The sequence below is a fragment of the Propithecus coquereli genome, unplaced genomic scaffold, assembly GCF_000956105.1.
Source record: "Propithecus coquereli isolate 6110/MARCELLA unplaced genomic scaffold, Pcoq_1.0 Scaffold180, whole genome shotgun sequence".
Lineage (NCBI taxonomy): Eukaryota > Metazoa > Chordata > Mammalia > Primates > Indriidae > Propithecus > Propithecus coquereli.
In genome coordinates, this window is record NW_012142746.1 from 3,670,755 (window position 1) to 3,692,142 (window position 21,388).

The following is a 21,388-nucleotide window of genomic DNA, read 5'->3' on the forward strand; positions in this document are numbered from 1 at the left end:
TATGTTGAACCATCTTTGCATTCCTGGAATAAAACCCACTTGATCATGGTACAGTATCTTTTTGATGTGCTGTTGGATTTGGTTTGTTAGTATTTTGTTGAGGATTTTTGCATCTTGTTCATCAGGGATATTGGTCTGTAGTTTTTATTTTTTGTTGCATCCTTTTCTGACTTTGGTTTCGAGATGATGCTGATTTTGTAGAATGAGTTAGGAAGGATTCCCTTCTTCTTGATCTTTTGGAACAGTTTCAGTAGGATTGGTACCAGTTCTCTTTTGTATGTCTGGTAGAATTCACCTGTGAATCTGTCTAGTCCTGAGCTTTTTTTTTTTGGTTGGCAAATTTTTTATTACTTATTAAATATCACTACACCTTATTTGTCTGCAATGTATTTCTATTTCTACATTATTTATGCTTGAGAAGTTGTATGTTTTCAGAAATTTATCCACTTCCTCTAGGTTGTCTAGTTTATGGGCATAGAGATGTCTATAGTAGTCTCAGATTATCTTTTGTATTTCTGTGGTATCAGTTGTGATGTCTCCTTTTTCATTTCTCACTGAGGTTATTTGAATCCCATCCCTTATTTTCTTGGTTAGTCTAGCTAGTTGTCTATCAATTTTGTTTATCTTTTCAAAAAACCATCTTACCATTTCATTGATTCTTCATATTTTGGGGGGGTTCAATTTCATTTATTTCTGTTCTGATATTTGTTATTTCTTGTCTTCAACTAGCTTTGGGTTATATTTGTTCTTGTTTTTCTAGTTCATTGAGGTGATACATTATGATGTTAATTTGTGAGCTTTCTGTCTTTTTGATGTAAGCATTTAGCACTGATTTTTCTGTATACCAGAGGTTTTGATATGTTGTGTCATTATTTTATCTATTTCACAATTTTTTTGATTTCCATCTTGATTTCATCATTGAACCGAAGATCATTCAAGAGCAGGTTAATGTCTGTGCATTTGTATAGTTTTGAAAGTTGTTCTTAGAATTGATTTGTAGTTTTATTTCACTGTGATATGAGAAGATACTTGATATCATTTTATTTTTTTAAGTTTATTAAGACTTGGTTTATGGCCTAACATATGGTCTATCTTTGGATATTGTTTAATGTGCTAATGAGAAGAATAAATGCTCTGCTGTTGTTGGGTAGCATGTTCTGTAAATATGTGTTTGGTCCATTCTAGAGTACAATTTAAATCCAATGTTTCTTTTTTTTTATTTTCTGCCTTGAAAATCTGTCTAGTGCTATCAGTGGCATAGTGACATTCCTGCTACTATTGTACTATTGTCTAAATCTTTTCTTAAGTCTAATAGTATTTATTTTGTGAATCTGGGTGCTACTGTGTTAGGTGCATATATATTGAGAATTGTTATATCTTCTTGTTTAATTGATCCTGTTATCATTATATAATGACCTTCTTTGTCTTTTCTTTTTCTGTTTTTGGTTTAATGTCTGTTTTATATGATATAAGTATAGGTACAAATATATCGTGGGTTTGGATACTTTACGTAGTCATATTTCTTGAAGGCTTTGTTCATTTTTTAATTCATTTTTCTTTATTTTTGTGACTAGTTTAATTTGAAAGACTTGTCTTTGAGCTCAGAAATACTTTCTTCTGCATTTTCTAGTCTATTTTTAAAACTTTTCACTGTATTTTGTAATTTCCTAAATGAATTTCTCATTTCCAATAGTCCTTTTTTTCTTTAAGTATCTATCTCTTTAGAAAAATTTGTATTCATATCCCAAATTGTTTTTCTGATTTCTTTTTGTTGATTGTCAACTTTCTCTTGGATTTTGTTCAGCATTTTTATAGTCCATATTTTGAATTCTTTATTTAGTATTTCTAATAATTCATTTTGGTTTACATCCATTGCTGGAGAGATAGTGTGATCCTCTGTTTTTTGTTTTTTTTTCATATTAGCAGAATTGTTTCTTTGCTTCCTTCTCATCTGGATAGACTATTTCTTATTATTATTTCTGAGTTTATTTTCAATTGTATGCATTTTTCCCCCCTTGAGGATATGACTAATAATTTATATTGTTTATGATTACCTGGCTTCAGTTCTGGGTGCTTTCAGTGGCAAAGACTCTGTATGTGCTCCTTAGTTATAGATAAGTTTGTGTGGTTGGTTTCTCGGGTGCTGGTTTTTGTAGCAATGTACTGGCAATGTGAGCAGGTTCATTGCCTCCTGCAGGGCTGGAATGGCAGTGGTTTCATGAAGCTTATCTTGGTCTCTAGTGGTGTGTACTTTTTTCAGTACTTTTTTCACTGGGATGAGAAGTTTAGCTTGCAGGCCAACAGGTGGTGCCCACAGGTAAGAATTGGCTGTAGCAGAAGCAGATGGGTATATGTAATCCCTGATGGCACGCATAAGCCAGCCTTAATGGGGGTGTGATGGGGGGAGCTTCCAGCGAAAGGCACTGAGATCTCCATGGAGGGATGAATGGAGTCATCTAGCTCCACTACCAGGCCAGCAGGAAAATGATCTGCCTCCCTGTCATACCTCTGTGCAGGTGCTCAGGATATTCAACTATGACAGATAGTACTGACCATCTGCAGGACTGCTTCCATTCCATATAGAGAGGAGGGGGACCCGACCCCACATCCAAGGCTGAGCCTGGAGGGCACACCTCCTGTGGGAATGCAGTCACCTCAAAATGCCCTAGAAAGTCTATTCACAGGTGCGTCCATGCTGAGCTCCTGCAGAAGCAGCCCTGGCTGTGTCCACACCAGCGGATAAGAGGGAGGAGAAGTCCCCCTCTCTATGTCCCTTCACAAGCACCAGGACTGCTTGGCCACTGGGGTGAAACCACAGTCCTCCCCGCAGAGCCCAACAAAGCACCCCGTCTCTGCTGAAAGAGATACAGTCATTCTCTGCCCACAAACAGGAAGCTCTGAAACACAGAAAAGCCTGTGCTCTGGATCCTTTTCTCCTATGGGGTCCTCCCTTGGTGTAGTGCACTCCCCCTTCCCTTAGGAATGGCAATCCCAGAAGGCTAGATCTCAGGGCATCCTGCTGCTCCTCTAGATCTATCTGCCCTGCGTGGCTGCTGCAATTCAATTGAGTTCTGGGGAATGTCTGCATGGGATCTGGTGATGTGAAGACACAAGGGTTGAAGGTCCCTGGGCAGTACAACATCCTGCAACAGTGTCCACCCAGTATGGCACCCACCACCACAGCTTGGGTACAGAGGGAAAGTGAGGGACGCTATGCAAGCTGGCAGCCTAGTGTAATGCTCTCGAGAAGTTTCTAAATTTCAGCCCACTCCAGTACTTGGGCTCACGAAGGCAGAGAAGATCTCCTTAATTTTGTAGAGCAGCAGTCTTTGGCAAGGGATAGGGGAGTCTAAAACACCCCACCTATTCTTTCCACAGAATACTGAGTCCCTCGGGGTTCAATCTCTGCTAGCTTCTTGTTTCTTTCTTTTTTGTGTGTCATAGCTTCTTCCCCTGAGCTCTCCAATAGGCTCCAGCACTCTCCCTTTAACACTCCACTGGAGCTCTGATTATTCACCTGTAATTTTGGTTCTACCTTCAGAGGAGAATTGGTCCCTGAGGTCTCTAGTCAGCCATTCTGGGGGGAGAAAAACAACTTCAATGTTATTCTGAGACATTGTTTAACAAATATCTGAGTTCTAATCAAGTAAGTAGTAAATAGCAAAGTCAAACATAGGTACATTTCCCTAAAAAATTATATAATACTTGGGTGGGCTTGTTGAACAAGGTCTAACCTGCAATTTTCTATCTGATAGAAAAAGTAATCCTGGTAGTTATGGTTTTATTGCTCCATAGGACAGTAATGAGATTGTACCTAACCTGGCAGTCATGCTCTAAGCTTTTTAAATGGTTTTCCTGATAAACTATATAAACCCCTGTTCATCAATGCTTTTGGTGTCAGTTTTACCATCTTAGTGGTTCCCTCATTAATTTTTTTTTATTTCAGGGTATCGTGAGGGTACAAACATTATGGTTACACTTTATGTCTTTGCCTCACCCAAGTGCGGGTTACAGGCATGCCCTTCCCCCCCCTACAGTGCTCCCCGTGTCCTTTAGTTGCGGATTTACCCCCCCATCTCCCTAATCCCTGGAGAGTATTTCTCCCATGTGATCACCCTAGTGTTGATCAGTTAGTACCAATTTGATGGCGAGTACAAGTGGAGCCCATTCTTCCGCTCTTGTGGTGCCTCACTTTGATTAATGGGCTTAAGTTTAATACAGGAAAGTATAAGAGGTTCCAGATCACTGTTGTTTCTTATGATTGAGTAATATTCCATTGTAAACATATACCAAATTTTAATAATCCACTCATGGATTGACGGGCACTTGGGTTGTTTCCACATCCTTGCAATAGTGAATTGTGCTGCCATAAACATTCAGGTGCAGATGTCTTTATCATAGAATGTTTTGTGCTCTTTTGGGTAGATGCCTAATAGTGCTATTGCTGGATTGAATGGTATTTCTATTTTTAGCTCTCTGAGGTATCTCCAAATTCTTTTCCAAGAGGTTGCACTAATTTGCAGTCCCACCAGCAGGGTAAGAGTGTTTCCCTCATTAATTAATGAGCTAATTAAGATCTTTAATATATGTTTATTTTATATTTGCATAAGTCATGTTTTTAAGTTTTTAAAGATTATACTTTGACCTGTATAAGATATTCATGTTCGTATAATAGAAGTTTGGGTTCTTATATTCATGTGAGTAATCAAATAAGGTTTCACTATCATACAATGGAAAATAAAGCTAAATTTTAGTCTCTTTTTGTCTTGACTTATATTTAAATTTTTTGATGCAGCCTTTGGAATAATTAGATGTATATCTTTGTGTGATTGTAAAGAGGAAGACAGGCAGTCTGAACAAAGACTAAATGGTCTTAATGTCATGAACCAGGAATTGTCTCTAGAAATAACTGGCCCTATTTTCCAATTACTTTTGGAAATGACAGAATAATAGTAAATGTGCCAAAACCAAAATTATTTTGGGTAGGTATTATATTTTCAAAAGGTCATATTGTGAATACTAATGAAGCCAATGCAGCAATTTGTTTAGTTACTTCGATGTGCATTTTGCAGCTGATGCAAATCTGGCAGGGGCCGGCCACTGGGAAATGATGTTGCACAAAATAAGAATATTTTTTCCCACGAGAACAATATTTAAATTTTCCTTTGGCCTAGGTGGATCACTAAAGAAATCTGCACTTAAAAGTTTCCCATGTAAAGTACATATGCCATATTCTGTAATATAGAACTCTGGCATCTTCAGCAACCATTTGCTAAAGCAGGTAAACTAATTCAAAGGTGTTCATAAGAAAAACGCTGACCTTGTTATATGGGCAAAATTACATGGAAATGAGAAAGTATTTTGGTATCTCATCTAGGTAAGAAGTTCCTTTGTTATATTCATTTGAACACTCATGCTCCCCTCACCCCAATCTACAGTACCCATACATTTCTTCTTAGCACTCTTCAACATAAACGTTATATGTATCTTAACTTTTTATTTGTTTTCTCTTTTCCCTACTAAAGTATAAGCCCCATGAGGTCAGAGATTTTTGCCTGTATTTTTTTCTGCTCTAAACTGCCACTTAAAAATATATGTCTGGTATGAATTAAGTGCTGAGTACATATATGTTAAATGAATTGAATGACGTGAATGAATTAATTAATGGAATTTGTCTATTTCAGACTATTATAATATTGGAGAATTTTAAGCAGGTCAAAGCAAATCTTCTTCAAAGGTTCCTTTTGCTAGATAATAAAGTTCATAAGACCTCTTTGTTTTTATTTTGCTTCAGCAAAATTTAATATGATAAGTAATAGAAACTATTACCACAGATCATTGTTATATTACCGTCTTACAGATTCAACAATTTGTAATGCTTTTTTCTTTCTATTTTATTACTTTTCTTGCATATTTTTATAGGGCTTCTAACATTCTGTTGTTATTTAGCTAAGGGATACATTATAAATAAATATCATCTATGTCTATGCCATAAAAAATCCATTTTGATAACTCTGAAATGGTTGTTAAAACCATTATTCATATACTTATTTTACCAACACCTTTCAGAAAACAAAATAAGTTTGAAAGAAAAATACTTTATGTACTCTAAATCAGTGAACAATAGCTATGACTTTTGAATAATTAAACAACAACCACAACAATGCTACATACATTTAAGCTAATTATAAGTGATAGGGGGTTTCTTTTAGCATATGTACTGTGACTACCTTGGTAAGAGAAGTGAAACATTTTCTCCTATCAAGAAAAAGATAAAGGCATTTAGCATACAGGGATAGTGAAATATACACAACAATTGAATTCTAACTTCTAGGAAGTTTTGCCTTCTGTCAGGTGAGTTCAAATAAAAAATTGCCAGCATCAAAATAACTAATTAGGTAGTATACTTCACCACCAACTATTATGATTGATCAAACATATTCATTTTCTCACAAATGTTAACTAATCAGTGTACAGTTGATTAAATTAAACAAGAGGTCTGACATTGCCTATGAATACATATTTTGTCATCTATGATACATGTTAGCATTCTAATTGATATCTTGGATTATTAATATGAACATAAAATACAGGGTGTCCCAAAAGTCTCCATACAAAGGAAAAATTTTATAATGAATATCTTGTAAATCAAAGTACATTTAGCTATAATTTCCCATTTTCCCTATGTATGGTGACTTTTGGGACACCCTTTATTTTTGGCGTTAAAATTTAATTGAAAGTATAAAAGGAAAAAAATTCAAACACTGATAGGTGGCCTACATCATTCCATTTATCTGTGCACCAAAAGATTCTTTGTCAATTAGTCTCTGGAACATATAATTAATTTTCTCCTTAAGAACATTGCAGATATTTAATAATTTTCACGTTTTGATGGCAGATAATGATTACTAATTTGTTCTCTAACAACTGCAATACACATTAAATCCTACAAAAAGTTTCAAACTGTCAACAACACTGGAAACTAGAAATCTTTAATCTGAAAAGGAAGAATTTCTGTTTACCAAAGTATAAATGAGGTAATGAGGCAAAATGCGGTGTGGACAACAGGGATGTGGAGCGAAAAATGGAAGGGACCATAAGGACTTACATTCATCTATCTGTTCAATTGTTTCAGTCCTTTCTTGAAAAGAAGAGGACTGTATCACCTGTCCTCCATAATCTGCCCTATTCATGCCTCTCATTCTATAACCAATTCTATTCTTAGTTGAGAGAGTTGTGGGAATAATGTCCTTTGGAGAATGTAGTTCTTTATTTACTGACTATGCTAATGAAAGAAATAAAGAGTTACTAAGACTATCCTCAGAAACAGGTCTCCTCATGGGCATTTAATTGGGCAGTGAAATCAGTAAAACTTCCTTCAATTGGAAAATTTACACAAAACAGATATGATAACAATAAAAACTGTTTAGCACCAGCTATGGGCTAGTCTAATCAGTTACCTCCTTGTTTTGCAAATTAAGGAAATTATTCTTGTAGCTATGGCGTGACTATTAAGGGAAAATTTCACGGAATTATACCTGATACTGACATAAACAACAATAACAAAACCCCAGTTTTTTCTGTTAATAGCAAGATGAACCGTATGAACTGAAATCAGTTTTAGGAAGCTGATTACTCTATTATGCTTTCTGTAGTAGACTTGAAAGCTATGATGAAATCACAAGACACCATGATGAAAACTGAGTTGATTTAAAGTCAGGAAGAAATGAATAGGGAATACAGGGAGACAAGGAAACATGTCAAAGGATTTAATATTGCAGATTGAAATTCAGTGTTATAAACAGTGAAGCATTAGTGATGGTATTGCAGTAACTGAATCCGTCACGTGGAAGACAAACCTAGGACATTGTCCTTGAATACTGAGTACCAGAAAAAGAAGAAGAAAATTATAAACCACAAGAAAACACATGTGAAAGATAGAACGAGAAAATTCATGTTCCTATGGAAGAGATCAAAACCAAAGGATAATGAAAGAAAATAAATATAAAATATAATTTAAGAAAATGTTATATAACTGAAAAAAAGTTTGATTTATAAGACTGAAAGTGTTTACCAAGACAAATATCTTATCTTATCCTAGCAAATTTATAAAACATTTCAAGAAAAAAATTAATAATTCTACAATACAGGAGGCAGAAAACAATTTCTTTAGTCCAAATAATAAAAATGACTTACGAAACCTCTGTATAATAAATGCAGAAGACAGTAAAGTAAAATCTAAAACATTTTAAGAGAGAAAGGAATTAAATATGTATATGTATGTATATGTATTTATGCCTGGTAGTTTGTTAATCATGCACAGAGGACAGAGAAAGTGAATCACCCACGTTCTCTCATAAGAATCACTTGAAGATATATTCTAGCTAACATAAATATGAATTATTTATTAAATATTTATCAAATATTTAATATAGCTACTGGTAGTACCATTATTAGGGGCAGACACTATGCTAAACACTTAGGATAAAAAGGTGGGGCAGGCCAGGCTTGGTGGTTCACGCCTGTAATCCTAGCACTCTGGGAGGCCGAGGCGGGTGGATCCTTTGAGCTCAGGAGTTCAAGACCAGCCTGAGCAAGAGCGAGACCTTGTCTCTACTAAAATTAGAAAGAAATTAATTGGACAACTAAAAATACATAGAAAAAATTAGCCGGGCATGGTGGCGCATGTCTGTTGTCCCAGCCACTGGGGAGGCTGAGGCAGAAGGATGGCTTGAGCCCAGGAGTCTGAGATTGCTGTGAGCTAGGCTGACGCCATGGCACTCTAGCCCGGGCAACAGAATGAGACAGTGTCTCAAAAAAAAAAAAAAAAAAAAAAAGGTGGGGCAAACTTCACATGGTGCTGCTTGTTAGACTTATGCAGTGTTACAGAGTGTATAACTAGAGATATGAGCCACAGAGTGAATCGAAAAGGATCCCTGAGAAAGTTTTCTTTGAATTAAGATCTAAACAATGAGCGTGAGTAATTAGGGTCATTGGGTTGAAGAGGGAAGTATATTCAAAGATCCTGGGAAGAGAGTTACCAGGACTGGGTTAAAGACCTGAAAGAAGCCAATGTGACTATAGAGGATAAAAGGGGGTCATGATGTCACTCGAGGCATGGGAAACGGTAGGAAAAGGATTATGCATGGCTTTATAAGCCATATTAACATTTTTGGTCTTTATTCAAAAAGTATGGGAAGCTATTGATTGATTTAAAGTGTGTGTGTGTGTCCAAATGACGGGTTCAGACTCACATTTTTAAAAGTTCACACTGATTGAATTATTGAGAAATATATTCAAAAAGAATATTTTAGATGCAGGAAAACCATCTACATTGCTATTTTATTTGTGTGCCTCCAGAGATGAATTAGAGTGACAGTGATAGGCATGGGGAAAGGGGACAGCTTAAACATATACTGGAGTAAAAACTTCTAGGTTTTTGGTGTGTTCCATTTATAGACATTAATGCTTTTCATTAAGATAAAATATGTTAGAAGAGGTGGGTTTAATGTTGGGGAGAAAGTTACATGTACAGTGTTTGGATTAAGTGTTAGTAACCTTGGAGACACTTAAATGAAAATCTCAAATTTCACTAAGGAATCTGGTTTTGGATTTCTGAGGAGAGTTCACAGACAGAGATACAACTCTGTGAGTTATCGTATGTGGAATTTATTAAAAACTTCAGAACTGTATAAAACAGAGAAAAGAGCTCACAAATATTCAAGCCTGGAAAATAGGAATAGACACTAAGCCCCGAAAGAAGTTATAATTAAACTAATAATAAGTATTATTATAAACATAATTTTTAGAAAGGATTCCTTAGGAGAAGATACATAATATAATAAATGGCTTTAACAAGAGAGGTTTATTTATTCCTCAGTTACATGTGTATGCAATCCAAGATTGGTTTGGTGGTTCCAAGGTTATCATCATCCTTAGCAAGTGGTTTTGATTCTCAAATTCTCCTCTGGCTTCAAGATTCCTGCCGTAGCCCTAACCTCAGTCCTTGTTCTAGGCAGGGAAAAGAGGAAGGATGGAGGATATCCAGAAGCCTCACCTGATTTAAGCTCCATCTCATTGTTTACTCCTGGGTGCAAGGGCGTTGGGCAATGTAGATGTTTGGCTGGGCACATAAGCATCTGGAATGAAACTTTTGTTGTTGTTGTTAGTAAAGAAGGAGAGAATGGGCATTGGGGAGGCAACTAGCTGTCTGTGCTATAAACATACCTTGGGAAAATCGTCCATGTATTACTGTTTATAGTGTATGTTATTACAGACTTTCTGAATGAAAATTAGGCAAAATATGTTCAAATATTGGGCATGTTTATAAATTTTGACTGAGCGTTTTCACTTTTAGAAAGCTATTCTAATAAAACAGATACTCTGTCTCAACAAACTACTTGGAAAGTTTACAACGATAGTCATCTTGGTATTTAGGTTGGAAACAAACCAAGTGTTAAGACTAAAGTTGCAGGTTCCGGATATCAACCAATTACTTGTTGAATGGGGTATGGGATATAGTTGCACCCTTTAACATAATTCAAATTGGAGCTCCTGGTCCCATTATTTTAATAATCAAATTTACTTTGTTATGTCAAGCTTAAGCCTTTCTTAAGTTTTAGTATTCTGCAGCCTGGTCAGCCTTTCCCAAAGTATTATATTCTTTCACTCTCCTTGTCCAGTGCTCTATAGCCTATTGCCAATTAAATATCGCATATTGATATGGTCTGTTGTTATTATTTGAAACAAGTAAGTGTTGTTATTTTCTAATTATATTTAGTGTTGTCATTCAGAGATTTCGTATCCTGGACAATAAGGAATATAATATTTTGTTCATTCTTCATCTTGCGAAATCAGTTGAAATTTCCTTCTTCCTATATATGGTGGGAGACACCAATAATAATCAATTTATCTCTACAGGGTCTTAATTTTCCTAAACAGTTTGGCTTGTGTAACAAATATTAAGAAGCATACAAGTTTACTCTTCATATATAGGTAATTACTTAGAAAAAAGAATATTATATGCATTACACTCCCTTATTATTAAAATTAACTAATAAAAAATACTATACTATAATCTTTCATTTGTATAATAATTTTCTTGTTACACTTCATAGTAAATTTTCTTTTTATGATTATAATTAAAGAGTCATACTTTTATTCACAGACTCAACTTGTTACAAATTACCATAGTATGTTATACATCTATTGTCAAAACTTAGACAATGAGAATCCTTTTTAACTGAGCTCATTTGTACTTCTAGTACTATCCAAGACATCTTAAAATCCCCCATACTTTTGGGCAGTCATAATATGTTCTACTCAAAGGATCAGCTATTATTCAACAAATACTAGCTCCTTTTCACAGAGGAAGAGAAAAGATATTAGAAAGTAAATTATGGGCATTGGGGGCTGACTATCAAATTTTTTTACATGAGTAAGCCTGGTAGATAGGACGGAATTGAAGCTGGGCTAAAATAGTGCTAGAATTAGAAAAGATACTACTTTTAAAAAGACTATAAATTCATACTATTTCCAGTTTAATGTTATTAAATATTTATTTTTAAATTTTATTTTGATATGAGTTTATCAATAATATGCACATTTTTCTCAAGAGTTTTAAATATGTCCCTTTTTATTTTATCATCCTATGTCTCATTGGCTTCCATTTTTGAGTCACTTCAGTCTTTCACTATTTGTTACAGTAGGAGAGAGAACTGTCCCCTGATGTGTCTATGCTTTTCTGTCATTGTATTGATAGCTAGTTAAAAAAATATATAGAAATAAAAACTCCATTTTATTTTCATATTGTATTAATAGAAATGAAGTAAGTTCTAGTTTACCAGAGATTGAAGTAATTATTTTTAAGGTAAAATGTCAAAATGTACACTGTCATAATTAAGATTTGTGACATATATACAAATGCGTGTTTTAAGTTAAAGAAAAAGTAAACTCATTCTAAGGGCAAATTTTTTGTTTGTTTTTGTTTTTGTTTTTCACAGCGTTTTTTTTTTTCAGCATATTATGGGGTACAGATGTTTAGGTTATGTATGTTGCCCTTGCCCGCCCCTCCCCTCCAAGGGCAAATTTTTATCAAATATAATTAGTGGCACCATTAATGTGCTGTTATGAAGCACAGCCATTTGTTATTTTGAAGGTTTCAATAATCATTGTGCAAATATGAAATGCAAATATATAATCAGCTAATTTCTTAATCATTCATTTAAAATATTTATTGACTATATGCTCCATGCTGGATATTCTTTAATGTCTTGTCTACAGTAGTAAACAAGACAGTTACATCTCACCCTTCCCTAAAGTTACAGAACAATTGAGAAAACATCCAGTTAAATAAGTGATTATTATGTAGCTTGATGAATGTTACAATAGTAGAAACTACAATTTTATGGGAACTTATGGCAATGGAACAAAACCTGCCTTAGTGATGGCCTTCTTGAGATGTCACATTTAGGTTAAGAGCTAGAGAACAAATAGGATGTAGCTAGACAGAAGATGGAGGTTGCACAGTGGAAGTGATTGCCTTGAGCATGGGAAAATTAGTTCATGGGGCCAAAGAGTGAATATCATCTATTTTTAGGAGTTAGACTTTACCCATAGGACAAAAGTAAGTTATTGAAGGGATTTAGGTAGCGAATACTCAGATTTGCACTTCAAGAAATATTACTCAGACTGGAATTTGAAATTACAGAGGAGCAGGTTTAGAGGAAACAGAGCAATTAGGAGGCTATTTCAGAACTATAGTAAAGGAGGATAAAGCCCTAGAAGACTGTGGGGTAATTTGTGATAGACAATGGGATAGACAATAATTTACATCCAATCCATCACAAAAAACACTGTTGACTTTTTTATTGACACAATAATTTCAAATGTTTATGAGGTATAGTGGGATGTTCTGATACATTGTGTAATGATCAAATCAAGGTAATTGGCATATCCATCACCTCAAATATTTATCATTTATTTCTTATAAGAACATTCAAAATCCTCTCTTCTAATTATTTGAAATATACATATATTATTGTTAGCTATAGTCACCCTACTGTGCGATAGAAAACCAGAACTTATGCCTCATATCTGACTGTAACATTGTACCTATTGACCAACCTCTTCTCCCCACTCTCCACTCTCCTTATTCTCTTCAGCCTCTGGTAACCACTATTCTACTCTCTACTTCTATGAGATCAATTTTTTAGATTCTACAGATGAGTGAAATCATCTGGTATCTAACAACAAAATGTTTCCAGGATCTGACCACAGCTCACCATCTGCCCTTCCACCATCCTGTTACAAGTCAACAACATGCCTCATCTCAATTATTGCAATAGCCTCTTAATTAGAATTGTCAGATTTAGCAAATGCAGATTTTATCTGGCAACCCTGCCCCTATTTCCTCTCCCCATTCCTCTCCCCATGCCAATCTCTTCTCAGCATAGCAGCCAGAGTACTGTTATGAAAATGCATCTCAATCATGAAAAGTTCTAAAAAGCCTGACTGGTTATGATGTATTTTTTTGTACACTGGGGGTTTAATTTGCTAATATTTTGCCTAGAATACTTATATTTATGTTAGTAAGTGCTTTGGCCTCCAATTTCTCTCTCTCACTCTGCCATGGTCAGGTTTAGCTATTATGATTATATTGTAGTCATTGAATTAGTTGTGGAGTGATCTATTTTTTCAATTCTCTGGAAATATGTTTATAAGATTAATCTTTTCTTTGAAATTTTGTAGAATTTGTCTGAAAACCACTTAGGCCTTGTGTTTCCTGTCATTTCACAATTTAAAACACTGATTCAACTTATTAGTTATGACAGTATTTTTGAGTTAATTTTTATAAGTTATTTTCTAGGAAATTGATTATTTTGTGTACATTTTCAAGTTTATTATAATAAAATTCTTCATTTTTTCTCTTTGTAATCTGAACTTTATCTCTACTTATGTCCTTTTCCCATTTTTTACCTTCATATTATTTATGTATGCTATTATTCTTTATTAAATTTGTCAGCATCTGTGCATTTTATTTATTTTTTAAAAAATACCCTAGCGACCCTGTCAAAAAGTGGGCAAAGGACATGAACAGAAACTTTTCAAAAGAAGATAGACTAATGGCCAACAAACATATGAAAAAATGCTCAACATCTCTAATCATCAAGGAAATGCAAATCAAAACCACAATGAGATAACATTTAACTCCAGTAAGAATGGCTTATATCAAAAAGTCCCAAAACATGGGACCACAAACTAGTACAACCTCTGTGGAAAGTAATATGGAGATAGCTCAAAGACCTAAAAGTAGAACTACCATGTGATCTAGCAATCTGGGGTTTTTCTGAGTATATATCTAGTCATATTGTCTGCAAATAATGATAATTTCTTCCCTCTTTTCCAGTAATGACACAACTTATTTCTGTTTTCTTATGTGAGCAAAACTTATAAAATAATATTAAATTTCTAAAACTTATAATATTAAACAGATATTAAATAAGAGGGTATCAGAAATTCTTGTTTTGTTCCTGAGGTTAATAGAAATGTCTCTAGAGGTATTTTCCCGGTAAATAATGGGATAGGCTGTCAGTGTAAGTTACTCTTTAATGTTTTAAGAAACTATTCTTCTACTCATAGGTAACAAAGAGCTTTTTCTCCTTTTAGAAATGATTGTGATATTTTTTATCAATGTCTTTCAAAATTTAATGCTTTTTGATCTACTGATATGATATAACCAAATTGATACTTTCTACTTGGTTGTGGTGGATTACCTTTTCCAAATATTTTTTGGTTCAGTTGGCTGGCACATTATTTAGAATTTTAAAATATATTAGTTCTTTTCTTTTTATTTTACCTTTGTTAGGTTTTATTATAAATAATAATAATGGCAGTTGGGATAATTTCACAAGCTTATACCACGTTCCTCTGTAGTAAATTCTTATATAAATATTCTCATGTAATTCATACAACAATTTTACACAGTAGATGCAGAATTATGTATATTTTGCAGATAAGGAACCAAGGTCCAGAGAGATTCTTAAGTTGGCTAAGATCACATAGCTTCAGAGTGGAGCCTGTCTCTACTAACTATGCTACATAGTATCAGGGAATTAAAAGCGAATGGGCAGTTTTCCATGCTCTGGAACAGAGCGCATAGAATAGGAAATATGTGCCTCTTGAAGGTATGAAAGACTGATCCATGTATGCACAAGAGGAAAAATGATACTGTAAAAGTACATGGGCTTTGAAACCAGACAAATGCTGGTTTGAATTTTGAATTCTAGCTCTGTATGTTATTTAGTAGCATTCAATAAATAGAAACTGTGATCATTATGAAAAAAAAGACTGCAAATTCCTAGATTAAAAAATAAAAACTGAAAACAAAACAAAAAGACCGCTAACTCAATTAGTACAAATACTTTCTGCATATAAATAAAAGTATATAAATACATATATATTATGTGTACATGTACATATAACATATACATACATGTGTATATATATGTAAATCCACAAATCCATTTTTTTAGCTGAACAAGTATTACTGTTTTGTGAGACTGGCTGATAGTGAATGCAGTCTAATAAATGATGCTCTAAGGAATTAAAAACCTGTAAATTATGAAGGAAATCCACTTCTAGGTGAGAAAGAGTAGCTGTGGGAGTAGAATTCGCTTCTGTCTGTATTTTCATGGAGGCAATTCTTTTTATTTTATCCTGTCTACCCTTTCATGCTTTTTCCTTTCAACAGACTCCGTACTAGGAATAAAGAGAAAAATGTCATTTACTACCCTAGAGGAATTATTCACCCCACTGTAAATATAGCCTGATAAAGGTGCAGTGATAATAAGGCCTATTAGCTTAAGTTCTCTTGGCAGCAAACAACAAAAACCAAATCAAAGTTTGATGCATAAAACCCAAGGGCAGAAATAAAACCAGGCTCAGGAAAGACGTAGGAAGCAGCTATATCATTTCCAATAACACAATCACTTAACTTCTTTGAACGAAGGACGTCTTCCCAAGCAAAAACTCAGAATTTTTTCTGGAGATTCAAAATGAACTCTGCTGCTGGTAGAATGAATGCATATATTAAATAAATATGAAATATATATAAATAAAGTTTAAATATATGCATCTATATACATATATACACATATAGAGACACAGAATGGCAGAATGACAGGGACAGTACATCCCCGAATGACATTGATTCCTTCAAAGTTGTTTTGTTCAAGATAGTTTCAATATAGCATTGATGGAAAAATATTGATTCTCAGCCAGGGCCACTGGCTGTGTGAACTTTGCATGTTCTCTCCATCTTTGTGTGAGTTTCTTCTGGGTACTCCAGTTTTCTCCCGCATCGCAAAGATGTGCTGGATAGGTGAATTGGTGTGTCTAGATTGCCCCAGTGTGAGTGAGTGTGGGTGTGGATGTGAGTGCTCCTGGGATTGGATCGCATCCTGTCCAGGGTTGGTTCCTGCCCTTGACCCAGAGCTGACAATAGGCTCCAGCCACCGGCAACCCGGAACTGGAATAAGTGGATAAATAACTATCCACTTGTTTTTATTAATGTTTTTGCTTGTTTTTATTAATCTTTTAAATGTTCGTATAGCTCACATTCATTTCCATGTTTAATACTAGAAGTGTTTTCATCTTTATTTACAGGTTTTGTGATGTTTTGGTGGCCAGAAATATGCTACAGGAACTTAACTCTTGTTTATGTCATTTATTCCATGGTAAAATTGGTTTCATTATCTGGTGTTCTGCTTAAAGTTGCAGTTTATTACTTTGTTGGAAGAAATGGTGCAAATGCCCACCATTGGTGACCACAGGAATGCACTCTGATGTCTGTGGAGAAGGCAGGGGAAGGTCTGTCACCCAGGGTGAGCTTGTCAAAGAGACAGTCTGCCATGCCCTCTTCCAGGGCCCCCATCTTGCTACCTAGAATCAGCAAACATTAACATTTGCGTATATTAAAGAACTGAAAGTTTTCAAGTGGAGTTGAAGACCTATTTATTTTAATCCCTGCCCAATCCCTTTCCCTTCACTTCTTCCCCACAGGTAACCACTATGATTAATGCCGAACCATTCCTTTACCACACACATGCACCCACAGACACCAGGGCTCCAGCCCACCAACCCTGCCACCCTTCATGACCACATGGTTTTCCAGGAGCCCATGGAGTACCTTTCCCCTCCATCCATGCAGATCCTGAGCTGCATGTGGATGGGGTATGTACAGGTGGGTGGAGAGCCCGCTGGGGACCCATTTTAAATCTGTGCGGGGATGTGCACTTATTCCTCGAAGGTGAGAGTTTTGCACACACGAATCAACCGGACACCTTTATTGCTTTAAGAACCAGATAACTTCATTGGAAACAATGGTACAACTGAGAGGAAAAAACCTAAGTGAACTTCTGAAATGGCAACATGAATGCCCGCCCTTGTGGCCTGACCTGGGGAAGGCACCCGTGGCTGTGGGGACAGTCCCAGCTCAGTCCTCCTTGTCGCAGTCGCCCAGGGTGAGCTTGTCGAAGAGGTACTCCGTCAGGCCGGCGTCTGGGGCCGCCATCTTGCGCAGGTTGGTGAGGTAACCACCCAGCTCCTTGATGGTCTTGACTTGCTCGTGCAGGTAGTGGCTCTCCAGGAAGTCGCAGAGCTGGGAGTCGCCCTTTTCGGTGGCCAGCTGGTGCAGCTCCAGGAGGTTCTGGTAGACGCTCTTCTCCAGGTTGAAGGCGCACTCCATGGCCTGCAGCCCGCCCTCCCAGTCGTCGCGGTCGGGCTTCCTGATGTCGTGAAGGCACATGCGGCCGCCGCGCAGGTTCTGCAGGCCCATCAGCATCTCGGCACGCTCCCTCTCCTTATGCGACAGGCGCAGGAAGTAGCGGGAGAAGTGCTCCAGGCCCAGGTTGTCGCGGTCGAAGTAGAAGGCCATGGAGAGGTACACGTGGGAGGCGTAGAGCTCCAGGTTGATCAGGCTGTTGACGGCGGCCTCACAGGTGCTGTGGTAGTTCTGGCGCACCTGAGAGACGGCGGTGGCCATGGCTGGCAGCGCAGGTGCGGGGAGCACAAAAACGGCCAAAGCGGAGCGAGATCGCGTGCTGTGGCGCGGAGAGCGGCGGCAGCAACTATGACGGGTACCTCGGGGCTATCCCAGGGTGGACCAGGGCAGTGGCCAGCGGAAGGTGGGCTCCGGGGAACCGGAAGTGGGCCTGGGGGCCGTTACGGGGGGGAGGAGCAGAGGAATGGGGGAGCGCGAGCCAGGGCAGAGTTCCATGAGAAATGCCGGAGACACAGCGCTGACCTTTTGACCTATATGATATTTTTAAAAGTTATTTATGAATATAAGTGCGGCTATTTTGAGTTAATCACCTGTATGATTTCTGAAAGCAACTTATCTGAATATTTTTCAAATGCGATTTTTTTCATAAATGTGATGTCATTTTTGCGAGGTCGTTGGTTATATTGCATCTCACAAAGCTTTATTTGAATGGCAGCTCTCCTCAGTGACTTCAGTATCCACACCAATGACACTTTGGATAACCTCACTTAGTTCCTAGACCTTCTTAACTCAGCGACCTCCCCTTTTCTCCTTCTATTCGTGATCAACTTCCCATTCTCTGACAGCAGAGCACCACCTCCAAAATCTCAAACAGTGCATCTTTTAACCTTTGCATCCTTTTCATACTTTTCGAACCTTTATTCACTCCCTTTATTCTCTCTACTAGCTTAATCTTTAAGCTCAATCCTGGAAACACATTATTTCTGTCCTCTGTGGACCCCGAAATGGACAATTCCAGTATCATTTTCCTGACATCCTAGATTTGCTCATTCTCTTCGACTAGACTGTGAATTTCTTCTTCTTGGATAAGTAGACTTAAAGCCTTACGTGCATTCTTAGAGAAAACACTGTTAACCATGTGGATGTATTCGTGCCCTCCTACCTCCTTTGTAATTCCAGTGCCACTCATCAAGCCTTCTTCTTTAATCCCTCGATTAGCTTATATGACATGAGCCGCATAAGCTATAGAAGATTCCACCACTTTCCCAATTGTCAACATATCATTTTTCTTTCACCATCAGTAGTGAACTCAGCTTTCCTACCACTGATCTCAGTTCTCCTTTCGTTAATTAATTACTTTATTCTTTTGACAAATATTTATTAATTACTAATATGTCCCGAGCAAGCACTGAAATAGGATTTAGCGATATGTTAGTAGAAAAGAGAGACAAACTCTCCATTGCCTTAGGGTTTGTATTCTAGCAGAAAAGCAAACCAAAACAAAAACAAACAGAAGAGTGCCATATTTTCTCCCTTATTCTCTCATGCAAATACATACAATTCCATCCTCATGTATATGGAAATAAAAATGACAATATATATTCTTACGATTCAAGGATTTTCTAGAAGAGGTAAGTCCAATCAACCTAGGTATTAATTATTAATTTATTTGTGTATTAATTCAACGACCATTTATATACACCAAATATGTGTCAGTCACTGTGTTTGATTCTGGAAATAAACAGAATCAAACATAGACCCCGTTCTCAAGGTACAAGACAGAACGACAGAATATTATAAGTGCTCTAAAATGGTTTTAAAGTTATGAGTAAAATGCCTATTTTCACTCAAAGGCTTATTCCCATGGTTTCGATTAATGCACTTATATTTTGGTCTACTTGTTTCTCTTTTGGAAGTTAATATTCTTTTATAATCAGTGTTTATGAAGAAAATAAAGGATTAAACATCAAAATGTAATAGTATAAACTTATCTTGGCAGGTTTAGAAGCATTTAATCATCGATCCTTCAAAGAAATAGAATAATAACAATGCCTATTTTATTATGTGGTTTTGATGATAGAATCATACGCTAGAGATGGAAAAGAACCACTCGATCAATATCTCGATGAGATGAAATTTTGCTCTATATTTGCTTAACACGAGTACTTAATCTTAATTTAATCGTAGACTTTGAAAGGTTTCCTTGGGAGATTCCATTACAGACTTCACTATAAGAATCTATTTAAGACATCTTGATTTTGCAGAACACTTTCTCATTAATATTCCCAAGATTATTTAATAATTAATTGGCCCCTAGGATTTTACTCTTCCGGTATTTCAAGTACTACTACTATGGTATATTTATATGTATACTAAGGAGTGATAATGGTGCTTCTCAGACATTTTATCCTTCATCATTAACTTCTAGGGAAATCGTTAACTATGATATACGTACTACGAGTAAGGGAAATATAAGATTTTTAAAAATCTACTTTTCTAACAGAAATCAATAAACAAGCATGGATTAGGAGCTAAGATTTCCGTGAAAGAAATATGTATATTTGTAAACAAAAGCACACCATTCTGTTTTGCTTTAATGAGGAATATAAAAGTAAATACAGACAGAATGAGAAAACTTCAGAACAGATCATATTTCTAACAAAATATGAATATAAGACTATAAGGAAAAGGCTTCTTTGAAGTCTTTGTGGTCAGTATTCATACTAGTCAGGTTTCTCTAGAGAGACAGAACCAACAGTATGTGTGTGTACATATATAGAGAAAGAGAGAGAGAGAGAGATTATAAGGAATTGGTTCAGATGATTATGGAGGCTGGCAGTCTGCAGTTGGAAGTTGGCAAGCTGGAGATTCAGAAGAGCTGATGATGTCATTCCAGTCTGAAGACAAGCAGGCCCAAGACCCAGGAAGAGCTGATGTTTCAGTTTGAGTACAAAGGCAGGAAAAGACTGATGTGCCAGCTTGAAGCCAGTCAGGCAGTAGGAGTTCTCTTTTATTTGAGGAAAGGTCAGCCTTTTTGTTCTATATTCTTTTTTTCTTTAAAATTTCTTTTTCTTTTAGTTACTTTTTTTTTTTTTTTTGAGGAGAGTCTCACTCTGTTGCCTGGGATAGAGTGCCTTGGTGTCAGCCTAGCTCACAGCAGTGTCAAAGTCCTGGGCTCAAGCAATCCTACTGCCTCAGCCTCCTTAGTAGCTTTGACAAGAGGCATGCGCCACCGTGCCCGGCTAATTTTTTCTATATGTTTTTAGTTGTCCAGCTAATTTCTCTCTTTTTTTAGTAGAGATGGGTCTTGCTCTTGCTCAGGCTGGTCTCAAACTCCTGACCTTGAGCAATCGTCCCGCCTTGGCCTTCCAGAGTTCTAGGATTACAGGCGTGAGCCACGGTGCCCGGCAGCCTTTTTGTTCTATTTAGGACTTCAGCTAACTGGGTGAAGCACACCACCATTAGGGGGAGCAATCTTCTTTACTCAATCTATGGATTCACATACTAATCTCATCCAAAATTACCCTCACAGACACACCCAGAACAATATTTGACCAAATATTTGGGCACCTTGTGACTCAGTCAAGTTGACACATAATTTTAACT

General features: G+C 36.5%; 2 protein-coding genes across 2 annotated transcripts in view; one reads left to right on the forward strand and one right to left on the reverse strand.

Moving 5' to 3' along the window:
* ZNF423 (zinc finger protein 423) overlaps nt 1–17,078 on the forward strand; it is a 178,069-nt gene extending 160,991 nt beyond the window's left edge. The window contains exon 4 of the mRNA XM_012642610.1: nt 17,062–17,078. Coding sequence (XP_012498064.1) covers nt 17,062–17,078 — 17 coding nt within the window. The remainder of the gene's footprint in view (nt 1–17,061) is intronic.
* Nucleotides 17,079–17,494: 416 nt separating this feature from the next.
* Nucleotides 17,495–18,043, reverse strand: LOC105808852 (ferritin heavy chain-like). Its single transcript, XM_012642611.1, has one exon. It carries the CDS (start codon nt 18,041–18,043, stop codon nt 17,495–17,497), a length of 549 nt encoding a protein of 182 aa, XP_012498065.1.
* Nucleotides 18,044–21,388: the final 3,345 nt, after the last annotated feature.

What these genes read in the sequence shown, in the direction of transcription:
- LOC105808852 (XM_012642611.1), bottom strand. Translation starts at nt 18,043, where the DNA reads ATGGCCACCGCCGTCTCTCAGGTGCGCCAGAACTACCACAGCACCTGT.